A 22,670-nucleotide genomic window follows, 5' to 3' on the forward strand; every position below is an offset into this window, starting at 1 on the left:
GGAGAAGACCTCTCCATTATTGTCCCAAAAGAGACAGCCAGCAAAATTTAAAGGCAAAACTTGGTGCTTCAGGAAAGGTCAAGAGACACAGAAAGGCAGCCTTTCTCAAGGTATCTTGGCTCTGTTCAGCCACATGACAACTAAAAGTTATATTAACTTCCCTGAAATAGTATCTTTTGGGTTTGTTTTTGTTTCTAATTGCACTGAAAGAGAGAGAGAGAGAGAGAGAGAGAGAGAGAGAGAGAGAGAGAGAGAGAGAGAGAGAGAGAGTGTCAGTGCTCATGCATATGTAAGTCAAAGAACAATTTGTAGGAATTGGCTCTCTCTTCTCACTATGTGGGTTCCAGGGACTGAACTCAGGTCAGGCCTGGCAGTAAGTGCTCTTACTCACCATGCCATATCCATGACCCGACAAGTGAATTTTACGATAGCTATCATGTCTACTTTTCCCCTTAACTGTTTGTAATAATTTTAACTTTCTGTATACCAAGACTCAATTTAAAAATTCACAGCTCATTAAATTAGTTCATTTTTGCATTCAAGAATATGGCTTAGTTTATAAACAAATTCATTTTGGCAACACATACACTAAAATATATCACTGGGATTTTCTACTTCTTTATGAACACAACCCAAGTTTAAAAGAAAAAAAAAAAAAAAAGGAAGAGAAAGGAAGGAAAGGGGTACAGGGAGAAGGGAGGAAGTGACTTGTAAAACCCACACACCTGGTCGTGGTAGCTGGAACCAGAGCTGCTATTTGCTCCACAAGGCGCCTGTACTTGAGGTCTTTCCACAGGACAAGCAGGGTCACTGAAGGAAGGAGAAACTGGGACAGCTGGGTGGGGAGTATGGTGGTGGTGGTGGTGATGCTGAAAATGGTGGCCATGCTGCTGAAAACAACTTGAGTGTGGATGTGCTAATGCATGGTGACTCTGTGATGTCCCTCCGCATGGTGAGTGCTGGGGGCAGCATGAAGGTAGCCTTGGCATTGCAGGAGGACCACTTTCTGGGACAGCATTTGATGCAGTTCTCCTCACGTCATCTTGAAACAGAAACAAATGGAAAAAATGATCAAATACCAGTGTATAAAAATAAGTACTGTGTATAATCTGAAAATAATCTGATGTAGAGAAGAGAGTGGGCTGGTGAGACTGATCAGCATAGTAAGGGGCTTGCTGTTGAGTCAAAACACCTAAGTTAGATTCCTGGGACTTACATGACAGAAGAAAAGAAATCACTATCACCTCAAGTTGTCTTCTGAAGTGCACATGTGTGTGCATACATGTATATACACACACACACATACATACACACACAAAATCTAATTTTTAAAATAAAAAAATAATATGATGGTAATATGCTTAACACACAGTATGCAATGTTGTGTAGTGTTTCCACTATGATTCTTCTGAGAATATAAATTCTTCAGGGAGTTCATATGTATCAAATCTGACAAAGAGATTATCTTTTCTTAGTATTTCTTAGCAATAAAGTTTCAAAAGTATCATGTGAATTCTTCCGCTCTGTTCTACAAAGAAAAGATCTTCTAAGTCCCTTTAACCAGTAACACAAATCACTTTCCGTACTGTAGTCTGCTGGGTATATTCAACTAAACTGGAAGCCGCAGTATCCACCTTATGACTATCTGGCTGGATCACTATCTCCCAATCTTTTCATTTCCTCTGCTGCCCAAACTCAGATAAAACTAATTTTGGTAACAAAATGTGACTCCAAGGAATCGAATTAATTGTTACTGTACACTGCACATAAAATGGAGGGGTCAGTAGAACAGGGGTCCAATCAGGAGGCTGAACACTTTTGCTTTTTACTTGCACAATTCAAGTATATGCACAAGCTAGAAAAGTGAGCTGTTTAGAGTATATGTTTGAGGGCGACTCCAGAATAGTCCAGGGACCATGTCCAAGGACAGTTAAACTTTATACAAGGACAGGACAACACTGTAAAGTCACAGAATGAGAGTTATCAGCTTCCCAGTGGCAGGTGAAAACAACTTCAATTATGATACAGAAGGGCCAAGGAAAGGCCCGGGAAGATGACAGGCATAATGCATGCTTTGTCACTCTGAATAAGTCAGAAGCAAATTAAAGAACAGGGATCAAACAGTGGTTGGAAGCACTTGCCACAGAGTCTGAAGACCTGGGTTTAATCCCTGAACACCAAGTTGCCCTGTAACTTCCACACTCACTGTGGTGTGAATACGCACACACGCACAGATAGATAACTTCACAGATAGATAACTTCGATAAAAAGAATGTAGAATGGAAACCCGTAGCACGCACAGAGACTGCAGGAGACCCTGTACATGCACTAGGAAACGGAACTGGTGAAGACAATAAAGACAAAGAAAACACAAGGTTAAGAATGGAGATGGGGGGGGCTGGGGATTTAGCTCAGTGGTAGAGCGTTTGCCTAGGAAGTGCAAGGCCCTGGGTTCGGTCCCCAGCTCCGAAAAAAAGAACCAAAAAAAAAAAAAAAAAAAAGAATGGAGATGGGGGGTTGGGGATTTAGCTCAGTGGTAGAGCGCTTGCCTAGCAAGTACAAGGCCCTGGGTTTGGTCCCCAGCTCCGGGGGAAAAAAAAAAAAAAAAAAGAATGGAGATAGAACACAGACTCAGGGATTCTAAATAGACAGTTGGGGATCAGGCATTTAGGAAGAACAGCAAGCTAAACACACAAAGGCTTTTATGAAGCTAATATCAGGTCCTCTATTATAGAAGCACATGCCCGAGAATTTATTCTTTAACTTCCTTCCCATGAAAGATGAAAGCCTTGAGAAAAAGAACAGAATTTTGAAATTCATGGTGGCGGGGTGGGGGGCGGGGGGGGGGGTGAGAGGGGAAGAGCTAACACAACATGAAGGGCAAATCACTACGAAGAGCCTACCATAAAGTACTCAGCACTTATGGAGGCAGCGGCTTGCACATTTGGTCATTAACTGCGTCATTTAGTTATTTGGATATCAGGTAGTTAGCTGGCTTAAATGATTCAAAGTAGAAAACCTGTATGGATCAGGGAACAAGTGATAAAGCTGAAAGCTGAACGGACAATTCCATATGATCTTGAATGTGAAGAGGAAACACAATCCAACTGCTTTAATTCAGTACAACTACATATGCCACTTTATCAAGTTTCTGTATAACAATTTGGCTTGGGACAATCATCTGTCTCAAAAATTGTATAGTGTAATATCAAGAACAAACTGTCAGGAACTACAGTGAATTTAACACCTAAGAAATGAAACAGAAGTTACTAAAAATAAGTAGTCATGTATAATACATAAATGAAAGCTGTAAGGTAATTATGAAATGTAGGTAGGAAGAACAGTATTAATGCTATCAAGAGAAAAGTGAATGGAGAGTTGAAATCCTTACCACAAAGATACTATGAACCCCAAATTAAGTATTTAGCTTTTAAATTTTCATCTTATATAAAATGGGAAATATAATGCAAATACCAAGGCATTTTTAAGTATTAAATGACAACATGAAATCACATAAAAGGGGTTAGAGCAATAGCTCAGGGGTTAAGAGTTCTGGCTGGGGCTAGAGAGATGGCTCATTGGTTAGGGGCACTGACTGCTCTTCCAGAGGTCCCAAATTCAATTCCCAGCAACCACATGGTGGCTCACAACCATCTGTAATGGGATCCGATGCCCTCTTCTGGTGTGCTGAAGATGTCACAGCGTACTTGTATACATAAACTGAATAAATAAATCCTTTAGAAAAAAAGTCTAGTCTTCTACAAGGCCCAGATTCTGTTCCCAGCAACCACATGGTGACTTACAACTGTCTATAACTCCAGTTCCATGGGTACCAAGTTTAAAAAACAAAATTATGTAAAAAAAAAAAAAAAATCATGTAAAATATCCAAGTAAAGTGCCACGAAAGAATATGCACTTAGTAAATTAAAGTCCATTTGCCTCTGCCTCCATTTCCTTTCAGAGAATATGGCATCTGAAAGGCATCCATGGGAAACCCTTCCATGAATATCTCAATTCTGTCTTTAGTTTTCTTCCAGAAAAGAAAGACTTTTCGCATTCAGTCATTTTCTAGTTTGATGAATGATGAAAGTCACAAAGATGTTATCAGAACTAAAAGCAAAATATATTACAGAAAGAACATAAAGTGCTCTCACTAAAAATAGTGATATTGTCAATTTATGAGCTATAGTATCTATCGTGTGTGTCCTTGTTAGTGAGTTCCTATCTGTACCACTGTGCAGAGCCACCAAGCTGCCTTAAGCTAGTAAGAGAGAACCAGCAATATAACTGCTAACTGGAACAAAGAAATAATGTGATCAGTGCTGAAAATACAAAACTCTTTAGGATGGTTATAGCTCAGTGATTTAAAAAAAAAAAAAATACACTCAAGGGCTAGAGAGATGGCTCAGCAGTTGAGAGCTCTTCCAGAGGTCCTGAGTTCAATTTCCAGCAACCACATGGTGGCTTACAACCACATGCAATGGGATCCGATGCCCTCTTCTGGTGTGTCTGAGGATATGACAGTGGACTTATAGATATACAAGAAAGCCATCTTAAAAAACAAAAGAACAGCAACAACAAAACAAAAAGACAAAACACACAACACAAATGAGATCCTCAGCTCACTCCAAACAAACAAAAGAATGTTCTTTCTGGACTTGAGTTAGGCAAAGTTTCTTATGTATAATGCCAGAAGAACAAGGCAAAAGTAGAGAAAAGTGTTATCACCGAAACCTTTAAGACTCCTATCTCCATCTTACCTGATTCAAACTATGCCTAAGAGTAAAACTGGTGGGCCACAAGGGAACTCTGTTCAACTTCGTGAGGAGCAGCCAGTGTTTTACCCAGCAGCAGCTATACCATCTGCATTTTACCAGCATGTTACTAGAGTTCCAATTCCTCTCTATGACCAACCAGTTCTGGTGACTCTGCTCCTCTTTGTTCTTTTAAATTATGGATGGACACCTGTGTAGGTGTGAAGTAACTATGTACCTCAACATGTTTCCATCGTGTTCCATTAATCAATGTGATGCTTAGCATCTCTGCATGAAGTTCACTGTTCATTGGCTGTTTGAAAGTATCTGGTCAAATACTTTATCTATTTTTAAATTAGGCTGCTGTGTTTTTATTATTTCAGAATACTGTTTGTATTGTTATTAGAACCCTTATCAGACATGAGTTACAAATGTATTTTCTTACACTCTATAGACTGTTTTTTCCTTTTTGACAATGCCTTGCTAACATGAAGTATCGCACCATAAGGAATACACTCTTGCCAACACTGGTTAAAGAGTATCCCAGCATTCTTACTTACCGCCCACAGAAGAACCAGTTGCACTATTGCTTGTAAGAGTAGCTGCAGTCTCTGACACTGTGGAAGGCTGGCTACTGGCCACAGTTGAAGTAGTATCAGAGCCTTGCTCAGAGGTAGATGGATTTGAATTGTTAATGGAAGCACTAGTAGTTTGTGAGTCCATTCTAGCAGAAGTGGTTGGTACTACAGTAGGTTCTAAAAAACATAAAACATGAATTTAGCTTTACCAGAAGATTAAACAGGTTGTATTTTAATTTGAATCAGCAACTTATTTTTTTTCTTTGAAACAGTCTCTTACTATAGATAGGTTGGGTTCAGAATTCCCCTATTATGGCCTACCAAGGGTTGCTTATACATACACGCCCCACACCTGGACAAGTTAATCTCACTACGATAATGCCTAAATTTAAAAAAAAAAAAGCATCAAGAACAAACTTCCTAGTAAGTATAACATACAATAAAGCTCTCACAAAACGTCACTGCAACACCAAACCAAAATGTCATTGAAAGATAAGAACTGTATTTAAAAACCCAACATGCATGTACGACCTAGTGGTCAGATGTTTAGTTTTCCAGGAGGACTAGGGCTGTACTTACCTAGCATATTTGACACCCTTGGTTTAATCCCCAGTAACAAGAGAGAAAGGTTTTCAGTACCTACTAAGTTTTCTGGTTTATTTACCACTAAAAAAAGAAAAGTTGGACGGAAGTCCAAGTTCTGCCCTTGGGCCACATTCAAGTCACAAACTGCATTCTCTGGCACAGCACAATTCCAAGCCAGGCTGCCCAGCCAGTGTTTATAACTTACCACAGTATGACAATGCTAGCTTACTAACCACTCTTCGTGTCCTTACCATACCAATAAACAAAGGTGTGTCTACAGGGGACTATTAGGACAAAACATGATCACTGATTATGCGCCTCACTTTAACCCTTTACACATAGCAACCAGGTCACAACATTAGCTAAGACTTTTAAAATTTATGTTCATCTCATTTTCCATGCCTTGGTTTTTGAAATTTTATAAATATAAATGAACACAAATATAAATATTTTAAGAATAGTAACACTCATCAATATTTTCCAATAAAAATTAAATTATGACTAAGGTAAATTTCAAGTATCAGATTACAAAACAGTCATTTAAGGTAGTTTATCAAATTTTCGTCATAACCCAACAGCTACAGTTCCAACTTACCATCTTCATCAACAGTAAGGTCCACAACTTCTGCTGCGTTCTGCCTCAGGGGCTGTATTACAGTAGAGATCCTACTGCGGTTTCGAGGCTCCTGTGCCCGGCCTGTGTGTGAACTTGAACCTTGGCTCCAATGAGATCTGGAGTGCCCAAGGGTTGAACGAGACCTTAAATGATGTCAGTATCAAGTTAGTAAACATAAATGAAGGGTAGATCCTTTTTCAGTCACTCTTAAGTGCCACAAGCTTATAAAACACTTTAATTCTTCATACATGACTCTCCCAAGAAATAACGGTCCTTGGATTAGAAACTATGACCAATGCAATGCCAGGCATTCAATAAGCTGCTAAATGAAGGTACCACCAACCAGAGCAGACAATAGATGATGTCAGATCAACCATTCAGAAAAGGGAAAGACAGAAACACTGCTCTTAATAGCCACTGTTTTAAATATTCACTTGAATTTTAAGTGAATATCACCATACACTGTGTTATGGCTTACATATGCTAAACCAAGGAAATGGCACTATTAGAAGGTGTGGCCCTGTTGGAGTAGGTGTGTCACTGTGGGCTTTAAGACCCCCATCCTAGATGCCTGGAAGTCAGTCTTCTGCTAGCAGCCTTCTGCTAGCAGCCTTCAGATGAAGATGTAGAACTCTCAGCTCTGCCTGCACCATGCCTGCCTATATGCCACCATGCTCCTGCCTTGATGATACTGGACTGAACCTCTGAACCTGTAAGCCAGTCCCAATTAAATGTGGTCCTTATAAGAGTTGCTCTGGTCATAGTTATCTGTTCACAGAAGTAAAACCCTTACCAAGACAAATTCCATTATAATAAAGGAACACAAATAAGACAAAGAGTCATGTATATAATTATGTCCCAAGCTAGGTTTGCAGAATTTAACTTTAGAAACCCTATGCCATGCTTCTGGTCCCTATGCTTCTGGTCTTCTCCTAACATAATACACAGAAGTATAAAGACAGCAGGGAGGGTCCCTGGAGTTGGCAAAGATGAAAACACTGGCTAGTTTATGAATCTGTGATTCATAAAGAGCATTACTTGCTTGAACTACTTACTTTAAGCATTAAATCACAACCTTAAATACCAGAAGTGAATGGCATTGTACTCTTTTCAATCACTCACAAGCATCTAGATGATTCTTAAGGAATCATAATAATTATGGAAGAGTATTTACAGATAGTATGCTAATATTCCTAACCTACTCAAGGCTTCAGAACAATTAAATCTGCTTTTGAAAAATGAGGCAAATAAGTCACAAGTTGTTACATAATTTGTGTCTTCTGTCTGCTCAGACTAAACTATGAATATTCATAAACTATGAATATTATGTTTGTTATCAGCACAAGTGACAAACATGAGTCAGATCCATTAAGTAATGTGTTTATAAATGCAAAGTTAGCAGGGGTTCCACTATTAAGAAAATATATAAAAATTCAAAGTGGGCTGAACTGTCTTTATCAACACTAAAGCCCAAGAGTTTAAAAAGAAATTAGAAACCTAAAATTCTGAAGAGATAAGAGTATGAAAGGTAATTCCTAAGACAATGCATATGTGAGAAAGCACTGCATATCACGAGCCACCACTGTAAACAAACCTGAAATAAAAATACTTTCTTATGAGGACAAATATCCTCATTAAAAACTTCTAAGATTAAAAAAAAAACAAAAAACAAAAAAACAAAAACAAAAAAACTTCTGAGATGGGCTAGAGAGGTGGCTCAGCAGTTAAGAGCCTTAACTGTTCTTCCAGAGGTCCTGAGTTCAATTCCCAGCAACCACATAGTGGCTCACAACCATCTATAATGAAATCTGATGCCCCCTTTTGGTGTGTCTGAGAACAGCTACAATGTACTCATATACATGAAATAAATAAAATCTCAAAAAAAAAAAATTCTGAGAAAGGGCTACTAAAGAAATGACTCGGGGTTGGGGATTTAGCTCAGAGGTAGAGCGCTTGCCTAGCAAGCGCAAGGCCCTGGGTTCAGTTCCCAGCTCCGGAAAAAAAAAAAAAAAAAAAAAAAGAAATGACTCAGTGGTTAAGAGCACTTGCTATTCCTGCAAAGGATTCTTGGTTCCAAGTACCCACATCAGGTGACTCACATCTTTAACTCCATTTCCAAAGGAATTGACATTCTCTTCTCGCCTCTGAATACCTGCACTCAAGTACACATATTCATGAACAGACAGACAGAAAGACATACAACCGGGCAGGCGCGCACACACCCTATCTGGGAGACAGACAGTTCAGAAGTTAATAGCACTCCTTGTTCTTGTAGAGGATCCCGATTCCATTCCTAGCATCTACCGGCGGCTCACAGCCATTAACAGCCCACTTCTAGGAGATCCAGCATACTCTCCTGACTAGGAGCACTTGTAATGCACAAAAATACACACAGACAAAATACATACATAAAATAATTTTTAAAAAAACCTAAATTAGGCTGAGTGGTGGTGGTATAGCACTTCGTAGGCAGAGGCTGAGACAGGCAGATGGAGCTCTTTTGAGTTTGAGCCCATCCTGGTCTACAGAGCTAGTTCTAGGATAACTAGGTATATACCGAGAAACCCTGCCTTGAGTCAGGTGGACAGGGGGGAGAAGGAGGGCTAAATTTAAAAAAAAAAAAAAAAGAAGACCTTCCTGAGAAGTCCAGAGCCTATGATGAATGTGGGGTTCTGTCTGTATGTCTAATGTCTGTCTATCTATCTTCTCTGGAAAGCCATCAACAGCAGGCAGCTACTTTATGGCTCTTTTGGCACCCCAGGTTGATCTTCCTCTAGCCAGACAGTTACTGGACAGAGCTCTAGTGCACACATAAGGCAACAGTGTCACAGAGGTCTTCAAGGCCACTATGACAATGGCAACTGTCAAACCCTAGACAGACAGATAGACAGGCAGGCAGGCAGACAGACAAAAATATTCTCTTACACCAGAAGGGCCGAGAACCCTTGACAGCCCAACCATGACAAAGGTGCATTTCAGGTACTAACAAGAAACTGCCTGGGGATCATGAGACTCTTACTTGAAATGTTTGTTTGATAAAAGGACCTCCAATTCCACAAGAAAAGCGGATCTTGTTTTCTAACAGCCGAGAGCTAACATATAAAAACTGAATTGGTGCTCTGCCTTGTGAGCAGTGGCAGGCTAACTGTGACAGCCTTTGGCACACTAGAGTACCAATTTCCTGTTTAGGGAAATCGCTTAAAACCAAAACCAAAGACAGAGAGGAGGGGACTGGAGATATGGGTCAACGGTTAAGAAGACTGACTGCTCTTACAGAGGATCTGTGTCATCCTAGCACCCACATGAGTCTCTCTCTTAATTCTAGTTCCAGGGGACCAGATGACCTCTTCTGACCTCCGATGGCAGAGCACATATATGATAAACATACATACATGCAGTTAAAAGCTATACAAATAAATGATAACCCACACAATTTTTTTATTATTTAAGAAGAGAGGGAGAAAACTTCCATATCATCAGAAGCCACACTCCAACAAAAAATTACTGAGTAGAAAAGGATCGAGATCCTCAAATGTACTTCTGAATATATTTGGACATGAAAATTAATATTCATCCACAGAGTAGTCTGATGTATCAAATAAACAACTCTTGATCACTAATATTAATATTTATTATCAGCTTAAGCATGGAGTAAATAAAATGTTAACTTTTTCATTTCAAACAAGGGGACATGGTGTCAGAAGTAATTCTAAAAAAGTCATTGTATGTCCAAATATTTATCTAAACAAATGAGATGTTTCTACTCACTTATTAGTTCAGAACTTAGCTAGCATGATTAAATGGAAAACAGTACCATCAAGGGCCTTAGACTTGGCTCCTATAACAGAAGAGCACAGTTTTCACACGTAACAATGAGGACAGTCTTGATGTACACAAATAGCAAGTGCTGTTTTTATATATCATTAGTTTTCTTCATCTGTAAATTCAGAATTATACCCAATATTTATATTTTACCCACAACCAAACTTCATAGTTTATGGATTCTATGTGCTACAAATTAAAAAGCCCATGTTAAAAAAATATTAAGTAAAACTGCTGCTTACTTAGAGCAAATGGGGTAATGATAAAAATATATATCCCCTAATATTCCAGCTCCACTGGTCTGAGAATAGAATGTTTACAATAGTGAGTTTTACTGCCTCCCCAAAGTAAATCTAATGTAGCCTTGTATCAAGCTGAGGGTCTGGAGGGAATTGGTACCATAAACATGGTCAAGTATCTACATTTAAAAGTTCAAGTATACTGGGAAGGAGAGAGGAGGGGGAGGAAAAACAGGGGCCAGGTCAGATACAGGGGATGGAGGAAAAGTACAGAGGGCAGGAATTTGAAAGGTGTATAGCAGTAGGGAAGGGAGAACTTGGGGGAGCCACTAAAAAGTCCCAGATGCCAGGGACCCAAGAGGTTCCCAGGAACCAACAGGGATGATATTAGCCAAAATAGCCAACAAAGGGGAAAGAGAACCTGTAGAGACCATATCCAGTGGATAGACATGGCCTCCGGTTGAAGAGGCCACCCACCCACCTCAAAAATATTAATCCAGAATTCCTCCTCACAAATGGAAATGCAGGGACAAAGAACAGAGCAGAGACTGAAGGAAAAGCCATCCAGAGACTGCCCTACCTAGGGATCCATCCCATCTGTAGACACCAAACCCAGACACTATGGCTGATGCCAAGAAGTGCATGCTGACAGGAGCCTGATATAGCTGCCTCCTTAGAGGCTATGTGAGAGACTGACCAATACAGATGTGGATGCAAGCAGTCAAACATCAGACTGAGCACGGGGACCCCAATGGAGAAGTTAGGGGAAGAACTGGAGATAAAGGGGTCTGCAATTCCATAGAAGAAAAACACTATCAACCAACCAGACCCCACCCCTCCCCAAAGCTCCCAGGGACTAAACAACCAACCAAAGAGTACACGTGAGGGGACCCATGGCTCCAGCTGCATATGTAGAAGAGGACTGCCTTATCTGGCATCAATGGGAGGGGAGCCCCTTGGTCCTGTGGAGGATCAATGACCCAGGGTAGGGGAATGCTAGGGCACTGAGGCAGGAGTGGGTGGGCAGGTGGGGGAGCACCCTCATAGAGGCAGGGGGAAGGCGGTAGAGGATAGGGGATAGGGGATAGGGGGTTTGTGGATGGGAAACCGGGAAGGGGGAATAACATTTGAAATATAAATAAAATAACCAATTTTTTTAAAAAGTTCAAATAGACAACTAAGAACTAAAGTCTCACCGATAGCTTTCTCCAACTGTAACAATCTCCACTTCACTGTCAGTTGAGGTAACATTAATTTCTTCATTGGCAGTGACCTGGGGAGTGAAGGAAGCTTCTATCACCACAACATCTTCATCAATACTTCCTGGAGAGAGAAAAAAGCAAACCTGTTTAAAAGGCATGTTTATACTAACCACTAAGCAAAAATTTATCTTGACCTTGGAGAAAATTAAATTATTTTCATATTAAAGTAATATGAAAATGATGGGGAGTTATACAGCATCCTTGTTGTTGAAGAGCCAGCAAATTAGCCTAAAAAGTCAAAACCAATCCAACTGCAGAAATGCTAAGCAGAGGGCGACAGAGGCAGGCGAGGGAGTGAGAGCAGCTGGTGGTGGATGGTTCTTCTGGGTAGGAATGAGTGCTGAGTGGTGAGTGGGTACAAAACTCATGAGCTTTGGACTTGGAACCACATCCCAAGAGCTCTCACTGGGTCTTTTACAGATAAGCAAACCAATTATAAAGCATATTTGAAAGTATAAGCAAAAATATTAAGAAAATGCTAAAGATTCTATAATCAAAGTGTGTCCTTCTATAGGAATGCATAGACAAATGAGATATTAAACCTCTCATCAGGAGTAGGAGAGATGGCTCAGCAGATAAAAGCACTTTGTTACCAAGAGTGCTGTTCTGAGTTCTACCCCTGGGACCCAAACAGTGGAAGGGGTGAACAGAAATTATCCTTTGACCTTTACACGTACACTCAACCACTCACACACAGACAGTAAACAAATTTTAAAAATTCCAATAGTAAATCCAAATAAAAACAACATTTAACATATAACAAAGATGTCATCTCAAACACATAGGGGGAAATGTTAATGGATATATTTGAGAACAGCAGGATAGCTACATGAATTCAGAACCCCTGAACCCATGTAAAATGTGGAGACAGGTAGATACTCGACGCTCAATGGCCAGTCAGCATAGCCAAATAGTGAGCTGAAGTTTCAGTAAGAGACCGATTCTTTTCAAATAAAACAAACAGGTTAAAAATATAATATATTAAAATAAGAGAGAAACCAAGAAGAGACACCTAACTATATGCACAACTGACAGAAATGTGCACCACACAAAGTAAATATCACACACACACACAGACACACACACACACACATATACACACACACACACACGGGGGAGTGGGGGGAGTTATAAGAAGTCTCATATGCATATCTAACTGAAAACTCCAAGGTTTTAGTGGTATAAAACAGTAAGTTTAAAAACTAAATTAATGAGGGGTTGGAGAGATGATTCACTGGCTGCTCTTGCAGAGGACCTGTATTCAAATTTCCAGGACACAGTGATGGCTCACAAGTCTGTAACTCTAGTTCTACAGAATCTAATCCCCTTCTCTGGTCTCTGCAGACACTATATACACATGGTACGCAAATATATAATAATAAGTGAAATAATTACCAAAAAATTTAAACTGAACAAAAATAAACCAGTGGGTGAGTCAGATAGGGCTCACTCAACAGTAACAAAACACTAAAATGAGCATCTATATTTGAACCTAAGTTTATTTGATTATCTTGAAATAACTAAATTCTGTTGGACATGATGGTACCTGCCTTCAATCCCAGCACTTGGGAGACAGTAGCAGGAGGATCTTTGAGTTTGAGATCAGTCTGGTCTATACAGTGAGTTCCAGAACAGCTAGGGTTACACAGTGAGATCCTGTCTCCAAATATTTTGAAGTTAGGGTAACACAATGTCCAACAAAATTGCTACTAATCCAACTGACACTTCATTTTGGTCTTCTATTTATGAACAGAAATCCTTGATAAACTTAGAAGCCAAGTAATAAAGATGCACTAGGAGAGAACTATTTCTCAGAATTCTGGTGAACAATGCTTGTAAAACAATATCCAATACTAAATTCAACTAGTTTATTTTAGGTCAATTGGCAAAAGCAGTGGGTAAGGTAAAATTGTTGTATCTTAGCACTTACAAGCACTAAAAAGGCTCAGATTTCCATCAGTCACTCAACGAGCCCACAATGCTGATATATACTGTTAGACCCAAGTAAAGCAATACTGGTAGATAAAAGTAGTTAAGCTGGTTGGGGATTTAGCTCAGTGATAGAGCGCTTGCCTAGCAAACGCAAGGCCCTGGGTTCGGTCCCCAGCTCCGAAAAAAAGAAAAAGAAAGAAGAAAAAAAAAAGTAGTTAAGCTGACACCCCAATGCTATTCTGACTAAAGCATGCTTGACTTAGTCATCAAGCCTGGACTCAAGGTCAGGTTTTTACCAGTGAGGCTTTTGTCAGTCACTGGGCATATGATGCTTTTAATGTCAGTGTTCATATATGTTGCGGGAGAAAGAAAACTACTTCCAAAGAGCTGAAATTTAACAAAAAAGAAAAAGGAATTCCCACCAATATTTCAGTTTCTTGTGAATTATATGCTATTCTAAAATGATTCTTTAAATGCTATAAGCAGAAAAACATGGAGAAGCTGAAATGAGAAACATAAAACTCTCAGGACTACACTGTGGCCGGAGCTGGCACCTTCTCAGCACCAGTCCCTGCTGAGAGCAGAGGATCTGGACATAACTCCTTGGGCATCTGGCACTGCAGCTGGTGACATTTTAGTGTAGATAAGCTAAGACACTCTCAGATAAGCTTACACAGGTGTGCAAGTTTGTACAGCAAGAACTCAGAAAGAGCTAGGTGAACAAACAGGGAGCACTCAAGCACAGAATTGTGTAATTGTGCATGCTGATATAAAAACCTTTATTGTTTGCCTCTACAGATGCTTTCTTATTTTCTGTTGGAGAGGTTTCTAAACTTATTAATTAACAAGTAATAGTTAACAATTATTGCTTCTGGACAATAAGAATGGAAACTCTGGCCAGGGAATGATGGTGCACACCTTTAATCCCAGCTCTTGAGGAGGCAGGATCTCTGAGGCTGAGCCCAGCCTGATCTACAGAGTGAGTTCCAGGACAGCCAGGGCTGCACAGAGAAAACCCTGTCTCAACTAACCAAAAAAATCAAGGATTCTCTGAGGAGGAAATGTATTTATTTTAGAGATATGGGTGTTTTGCCTGCATGCATGGTGTGCACCATGTGTGCAGTGCCTACCGAGGTCAGAAAAGGGAGTCAAATCCCCTAGTATTAGAGTTGTATACAGCTGTTAGACACGATGGTGCTGGTGATTCAACTAGGTCCTCTATATAAGCAACCAATGCTCTTAACCTCTGAACCATCTCTCCAAACCCTAAGTCCTTGTTTTTGTTGTTGTTTGTTTGTTTTAAAAAAAAAAAAAAACCTAGGCTGGATGGTGGTGGCACATGAATTTAGTCCCAAACTTGGGGGAGTCAAAGGCAGGCAGATCTCCGAGGCCAGCTTGGTCTACACAGATAGTTCTAGGACAGCCAGGGGTACATGAAGAAATCCTGTCTCAAAAAAATAAAAAACAAAACCAACAACAAAAAACTAATTTAAAATATTTTTCTAGAAACCAAGAAATGTCAGGTTCATTTAAACTTTCAGGATGTGTTTCCCCAGATAAATGTTTTTCTTGCTTGCTTGCTTTTCTTTCTTTGTATTATGTGCACAAGTGCTCTATTTACATGTATATAAGCATGTAATTGATGCATAAGGAGGCCAGAAAAGGGCCTCTAGAGGAACTGGAATTACACGTGGTTGTGAGTCTCTATGTGGATGTTGGGAATTGAACCCAGGTCCTCAAAAGAGCAGCCAGTGCTCTTAACCACTGAGCCTTGTCTTTCAGCCCTGATGTTAATGTCTAAAAGCAGTGTAGTTGTGGTAATTTAACACTGCCAAGACAGACAGTACATAAGTAAGTGCACTGACACTCACTTTGGGTATTAATAACTAGGATTAACAGGTGAGCTCACTTATATCCCCCTCACAGATACAGTAGTGCTAAACCTCATTTCCCAAGACAAACTCCTCAACCAAATGTCACACAAACATACCACCTCATGATTTTAAACAGACACTGGGCTCTGCTTCTCCTTCCCAACATCAGTCTTTAGATTCAGACCATTTGAAAAAAACGTAACCGATTACCCAAAAGAACCCTGAGTACTTTGTTCTTTTCTGAGGTATGAGGGAAGAACCTCCATGAAACTCTGCAGCATTATGTGAGCTCAGTGAACACTTCTCAAACAACATTCAAGAAGACTGAAAAAATGAAGCCTGACTGAGTAAGAACTAAGTTGGTGAGTAAAGAGTAACGGGAAGAAGAGAGAAGACAGAGGGGAAACAGCAGGCCTCAAGAGTGGAGTAGAAGCTTGAACCTTGGTAGGCTGGATATCAAACAAAAGGGGAAAATTCTGTCACAGAAACCCCTCCCTACACATCTGCAAAGCTCTCCTAGGGATGGGAGACAGTTCAGACACTAAAGTGCTATGTAAGCAGAAGCACGTTAGAGCCCAGACACTATGTAAAACTAGAAGGGGAATAGCCTCTAAGGTGTCAACTGTACACAAAAAACTGAGTTGCCTATAGGTAGCTGAACAAAAGAAAAGGGGAAGAACATACCAACTGGTTGTCCAATGCCAAATGGACAGTTCTGAAAACATACACACAAGTGATATTATATAGACTAAATAGGTTATATTTAGAAATATATATGTATATACATATATGTATGCAATAACAATTAAAAAAAAAAAGAGGCCATGAATTTGAAGGAGAGTGGGGAAGAGACACAGTCTTCAAAAAAATAAATCCCAGTGATAGGAGACAGAGGCAGGAAGATCTTTCAAGGTTGATGGCTTACCAGCCTAGCCCAATCCATTGAGTTCCAGATTCCAACAAAGGCTTGTCTCAAAAGCTAAAGACACAACAAAATTAGGGAGACACAACACTCAAGGTTAACCTCTGTCCTCCACACACATGTTCTTACCCCTCTGCTGCCATCCATGTGCATAACTTATTCTACTTAATGTAGGTTTTCTATGTATGTGTTCCTTTGAAAGGAGGTCAAGTTGCATAAGAAAACCCATGACACAAGGACAAATGATCATGCACTCCACAAGTACCATTAGGATTAATGTGAGCCCTATCACCTTAGGTACATGTTTACTTAGAACATGTGAAGGATATGGTTGCAAGCCCTAATATGCAACACCAAACAGCAAAACCACTAAAACATTTCCATTTATTTTTGTTTTATTCTTTGAGTCAGGATCACACTGTGCAGTCTAGGCTGCTCTGGAACTCACAGAGATTCACCTACCTCAGCCTCCCAAGCACTGGGATTACAGGTGTGCATTCCAAAGAAACAATTTACTGACTTAAACTTAATTTTTTTAGCAATAAAAAGGAAGATAAATTGATTGTGGTGACAAAATACATGCTTGTAATCCCATCACTGAGAAGCTAAACACAAAGATCAAGAGTTCAAGGCCAGCTACAACAAGGAGACTGTCTCCCAAAAAAAAAAAAAAGCAAGAGGAAAGTAAAAGAAAAGTAAGATTAAGCAGACATTACTGTGATTATAAATGTTCTTAATAGGATTAAACATGGGAAAAATTATAGAGTTATCTGTTAAAATAACCACTAAAGTGAAAAAGTACTAAAAGAAAAAACTGGCTACAAGTCAAGTCATTTAAAAGTTATTCTAGTTATGTTCCAGACATTGTGACATACTCTGGAAGCAGAAGCAAATGGCTCTCTGAGTTCAAGGCCAGCCTGGTCTACATAGTGAGTTCCAGGACAGCCAGGGCTGCATCATGAGATTCTGTCTTATACTCATCATCATCATAACTGTCACCACCATTATTGTCATTTAGTTATAATTGTTGCTTACAAAACCAATTTACATACACATAGAAAATCAAATGGCTTAATTTTTGTCAATAGAAATTCTTTCAGTATCTGGAGGCAGTCACGGTTTGACACAGTTGATTACACTGTTAAACAATAAAAGTTGAGAGTTTCCCATTAATCTGTTGCTCTTGTCTGTCAGTGATAAGAGTGGTTATACACATGGAATAAAACAATATTGGGCCATTATACATGGAGATGGAGTGTGTTTTGTCTGTCTAGACACTGTTCTTGGTACCTTATGTGTGAATGTCCTATGAGGGGGATTTAATCAATGGTGTTTACACTAATTAAAAATGCTAATAGCTGGGCTGGAGAGATGGCTCAGTGGTTAAGAGCTCTGACTGCTCTTCCAAAGGTCCTGAGTTCAAATCCCAGCAAACACATGGTGGTTCACAACCCTCTGTAATGAGATCTGATTGCCTCTCCTGGTATGTCTGAAGACAGTTACAGTGTACTCATATATAATAAATAAATAAATCTTATCAAAAAATGCTAATAGCTTCAAAAATAAAAGAATAAAAGCTAAGAGAACTTGCTTAAGAACTGGGTACAGGCACAGTGGCATTATATACCTGCACTTCAGCCTTCTCACCTGAGGGAGCAGCGGGGTTGCTGGGGTTCTCACTGGCAGATGCACACAGGTCCTCTTCTCCATCTGTGGAGGAACTGGAAGAGGAATCACTGCTGAGGTCATTCTCACTGGAGGTACTGGAGCTGGCGAGAAGAGCGTACTTCCTCTGAGCCAGCTTCTTCCTCTGCACTAGCAGCCTCTCCTTCTGCTTCTGTGTCCTCTGTGAGGAGCTGCTCTTCACTGGCCTCTTTCTACATGGGACTCTCCTCACTGCACTGCCATGAAAACAAGGTCTTTTCATCAACAAACCTGGCACAGGCTCTGCCTCAGTTCGAGGCCACTTGTGGGACCTTGCATTGTGACTTCTGCTTTTAGCACTCAGAATAGGCTGGGAATGTCTCACTGAGACTTCTTTATCCTCATCTGAAGTCACAGTATCAGAGTCCCCAAAATGGAGACTAGATGAGGGAGAAGACAGACACTCGCTGAAGGAAGAGTCGTCATCTTCATCACTTGGTGTCGCTAGGTGTTGCCTCAACCCGAGGATCTCCTGATTTTCTTTGACACAATTCTGCACATATGAGGGGCCAGCCTGCTGGCTTTTGCGCTTTTTTCTCACAACACCACTTTTTTCTTGTTCTTGCTGGTTGTCATTCATATCCTTTTCTTGTTTTTGGGAATCATCACACAGATGAGAGAATTCATTCCCCACTTTGCTATTGATCATCTCCACTTCTGCAGGGAAGCTCTTAGTGGCCCCTAGGGGCTGTGGGTGCAGAAGAACCGCCTTCAGACTCTCCTGTGTAGTGGGCGCATCAGGAGGAGTCCCACTCTTCATAGCCACTTTCAGGGTGTAGAGCTCGTTATATTCAGGAGTCCATTGAGTCATGGGAAACTTTAGGGAAGGCCTAGGAGACACAAGCCAGGCATTTAAAGAACTAAGTACATCTATGCTACCCAACCAACTAAAGTTTTCAGCAGCCATAATGCAACTATCCTTCCACTTGAGGACATAGTCTGACTAAGCAGAGATAGCCACTTGATTGTTCTCGTGAACTCTTTTAGTATCTCTGCTTCTAGCTACCCACAGACACAGCTAACTAGTACACAATTTTTGACAACTTCTAATAACCAAATGGGCCTTGCAACATTCCTGCTAACTTTGACAATATAGCATATTTGGTCAAAATCAAACACTTCCTTTAAAGCTTCCTTCATTAAACTAGGGAAGAGAATTAGGTTTCAAAAGGTTGCCACCTGTCCCAACAGTCCCACCTCTGGGTACAGTCAAAGGAAGCCAGTTTGCTAAAGTAGATATACAATGGAATGCCATTCACCCATAGAAAAAGAATACAATCCTTTCATCTGTAATGATCTAGATGAAATTATGAGTCATTACCCTGGGTGAAATAAATCAGTTGGAAAAGAACCTTCACATGACCTTATTCACATATGGGATCAACTAAACTGAATCTCACAGAAGCTGAGAGCAGAATTAAGGTTACCAGAGGCTGGAGAGGGTGGGGTAGGCTAGTCAATAGGTATTAGTTACAGCTTGATGTGACTAACAAATTCTGGTGATAGTGTGCAATAAAAGTGATTCCTGATGATACTAGACTTTGTGTTTCAAATGGCTAGAGAAGATTTTGAAAATTATATCCTAGAGAAGGATGTCTGTAGAAGCATGGTAACCTGACTGAACATCACTATGTACACATCAAAACATCACATGGTACTGAAAAACATCTACAATGTTTAGGTTTTTATGTATCATTTAAACTAAACTTAGGGGCTACACTCCTCCTGAGGAGTCACCAGATGCTAGAGGAGGGGAGGCATTCTCTTCTCTAGTGTAGCCACTGATAAGCTGGCCATACTCCTGCAAATAATCCCTTACTCATGTTCCTGTTAGCTTCCCTAACGAAGCTCTAGCTCACCATCACCAGCACCAAAGATGTGAAAGCAAAAGAGGAAATACCTGGGAAGAAGAAAGGAATCAGTGAGAGTGGAAGAGACACAAGTGAGGGAAACAGGTGAATATGATTAAAATACATTACATACATGAACAAAAATGTCAGAACAAGAGCCATCTTGTATGTAATTCACATAGCAAGTAAAAACTTTAAAATATGATGTAATTAAGTTCTAAGGAAAGGATAAAATAACCGGAAACCAGGTGTAATCGCACACTTTGGAGGCTGAAGCAAAAGTGCTGCAATGAATGCAAAGCCAGTCACAACAGACGCTGTCCCAAGAGACCCTCCACAGCCCTACCCCAAACCCTTAAAAAAAAATTAAGGACTAGCTTGTTGCCTTGTTTTGTGGAATATTGCCTTCAGGGTGTAATACAGTCATTGCCCTCTTAAACTCTCAGCAAATCTGAGTGCCAGGAGACTTGTACAAGATTGGGCCATCAACTTTCCCTCAAAGAAAAGGGCTCATGAGGCCTCCCTCTTCCCAAGGGTTTACAGTTAACTACTGCTGAGGCACAGGCAGTAAGTCACCCCAGCCCACCCCACCCCAGGATTTGCAGACTACTAACATCTGCTGGGGGCAGAGGCAAGCTTCTAAGGCCACACATCCTTCCCCAGTAGCTGTTGTTGGAAGACAGACTGCTCCTGCAGTGCAGTCAACTCCTCCCAAGAAACCCCAGCTACGTTCACTGGCTCACCAAGCCATGGCTGAATTGGTTGTTTCTATCACTGATACCCAGTTGGAATAAAGAGACATTTGTTCACTTCTCCTCAGAAAAGTTCATGTCTTCCCTTTGATTCATCATGTTAAAACTGTTTAATAATACTTTCTGTACATTTAGATGGTTTTTACATTAAAAACTAATAGAAATATAGATTCTTTCTATGACTCCATTCTTTTTCTAACAAGAACCTAATTCTAAGAGAAGCTTGACACAGCTAATACATTTAGTGTCAGTACTGAAAGCCCAGCGTAAGAACTAAGTTGCTAAAGATCACTGTTAAATCAGTAACACAGCAGAAAATAAAATCTGATCTAAATGTGCTTAAATCATCTCACTTCTGAAACTGAGCTGCTGACCAAAAGAGCTTAATTTACAGCAATAGTAATGTAACCTTTTAAATTTTATTATTTTTGTATGCATGATGTGTATGGCACTTGTCCTATGGTGTTTATGTGAAGGGCACAAGACAACTCTGTGGAGTTGGTTCTCTTGAGAAAGCCAATTCCAACAGTCAGACCTGAATATAAAGTACCTTTCACCTGCTTAGCCATCTCGCTGACTCACAGTGTAGCTCTGTACATAGAAGGATGATGATGTAAAATTGTGAACTTCACTCAAAATGGAGCAGTCACTAGAAAGGTAGTTAGCCTGACAAGTGGAGCACTGCACTAAAGTAGAAGACGCTAAGCAGGGGTAAATGTGGTGTATGTTTTTAAGACAGTCTCAGTACCTTACTAAGACTGTCTCAAACTGCCAGAATCAGGGGCATCTCCTCCCTCAGCTTCAAGTAGGCATGACTACAGATGTATGCCACACCTGGATTTACCTTATTTTCAACATCAGCTTTTATTATGTACATACCCAGCTTGGTGAGCTATTGTGCAACTAGTACCCAGAAGAAACATCACTAGTGCTCATCACCTCCATCCAACAATAGTTGGAATCACTATCCTAACCTCCAAAATGATAGAAGTGTTTCACACTTAACAGACATTTTTAAATCATTTCTAAAAAACAAAACAGGTAATTGATATCAAGGGTTTTCTTCCCTCTCCGCAAACAAGTTACCAAAAGGCATAATAGGTCTTGTGCTTTACTTCACAGCCCTATTATTGCATAAAAGTAAAAACTGCAATGTCCTATCCCTAGAAAAAGCCATTCAACCCTTTCTTTGCATGATTATTACAAGGTCAAGCAATAATGTTTCCAAGCTCAATCATTATTAAATCCTACCTAGAGTATAGCACTGTGAGCAAACACAAGGGCATAGCAAACAACAGATTCACAAGAGGCAGCTAGTCAGACCAAGATGATCACAACTAAGGGCAAGAAAGAATAGTTCAAAAGGATGAGGCACACAGGTTGGTATTAACATGAGGGAAGGAGGTATTTGACACTGGTTTTAGTAACAGATACAAATCAAGGTTGAAAAAGATGGAAGAAACTGGAACCAGTCATGTATAGTGGCCCAAACCTTGAATCCAAGCACTTGAAGGCAGAGACAGGCATATCTCTGAGAGTTTGAGGCTAGTTTGGTTTACAAAGCAAGTTCCAGGCCAGCCAGGGATACATGGGAAGACCCTGTCTCAAAAAGAAAAGACGAGACAGAAGGAGAATCATAATATGTTACTGATGGGAATGTAAAATGATGTGGCCAGACTGAGAAGTAGCCTAGCACTTCCTCAAAAGATTAAGTCTAGGGCATGTGGAATAGCTCAGGGGCAGAACACATTCAAGGATATGTTCATTCCCCAGTACCAAA

General features: G+C 40.2%; 1 protein-coding gene and 1 non-coding gene across 36 annotated transcripts in view; one reads left to right on the forward strand and one right to left on the reverse strand.

Annotated features, from left to right (window-relative positions):
• Positions 1-22,670, reverse strand: part of Rnf111 (ring finger protein 111) — a 76,137-nt gene that overhangs the window by 21,041 nt on the left and 32,426 nt on the right. For all 35 annotated transcript variants that reach the window (XR_015626472.1, XR_015626471.1, XR_015626470.1 and 32 more), the window contains 5 exon segments: positions 18,232-19,118; positions 11,791-11,917; positions 6,513-6,676; positions 5,315-5,509; positions 726-1,042 (listed from right to left, as the gene is read on the reverse strand). Coding sequence is in view for 29 of the 35 variants with exons in the window: in XM_087561164.1 (XP_087417290.1) it covers positions 726-1,042; positions 5,315-5,509; positions 6,513-6,676; positions 11,791-11,917; positions 18,232-19,118 (1,690 nt within the window). In the remaining 6 variants the exon portion in view is untranslated.
• On the forward strand, positions 17,747-17,876 carry LOC148004235 (small nucleolar RNA SNORA20). Its single transcript, XR_015628313.1, has one exon. It is a non-coding gene; the product is annotated as a small nucleolar RNA SNORA20 (small nucleolar RNA).

Source organism: Rattus norvegicus, chromosome 8 (genome assembly GCF_021556685.1).
Source record: "Rattus norvegicus strain SHRSP/BbbUtx chromosome 8, alternate assembly SHRSP_T2T, whole genome shotgun sequence".
Classification (NCBI taxonomy): Eukaryota; Metazoa; Chordata; class Mammalia; order Rodentia; family Muridae; genus Rattus; species Rattus norvegicus.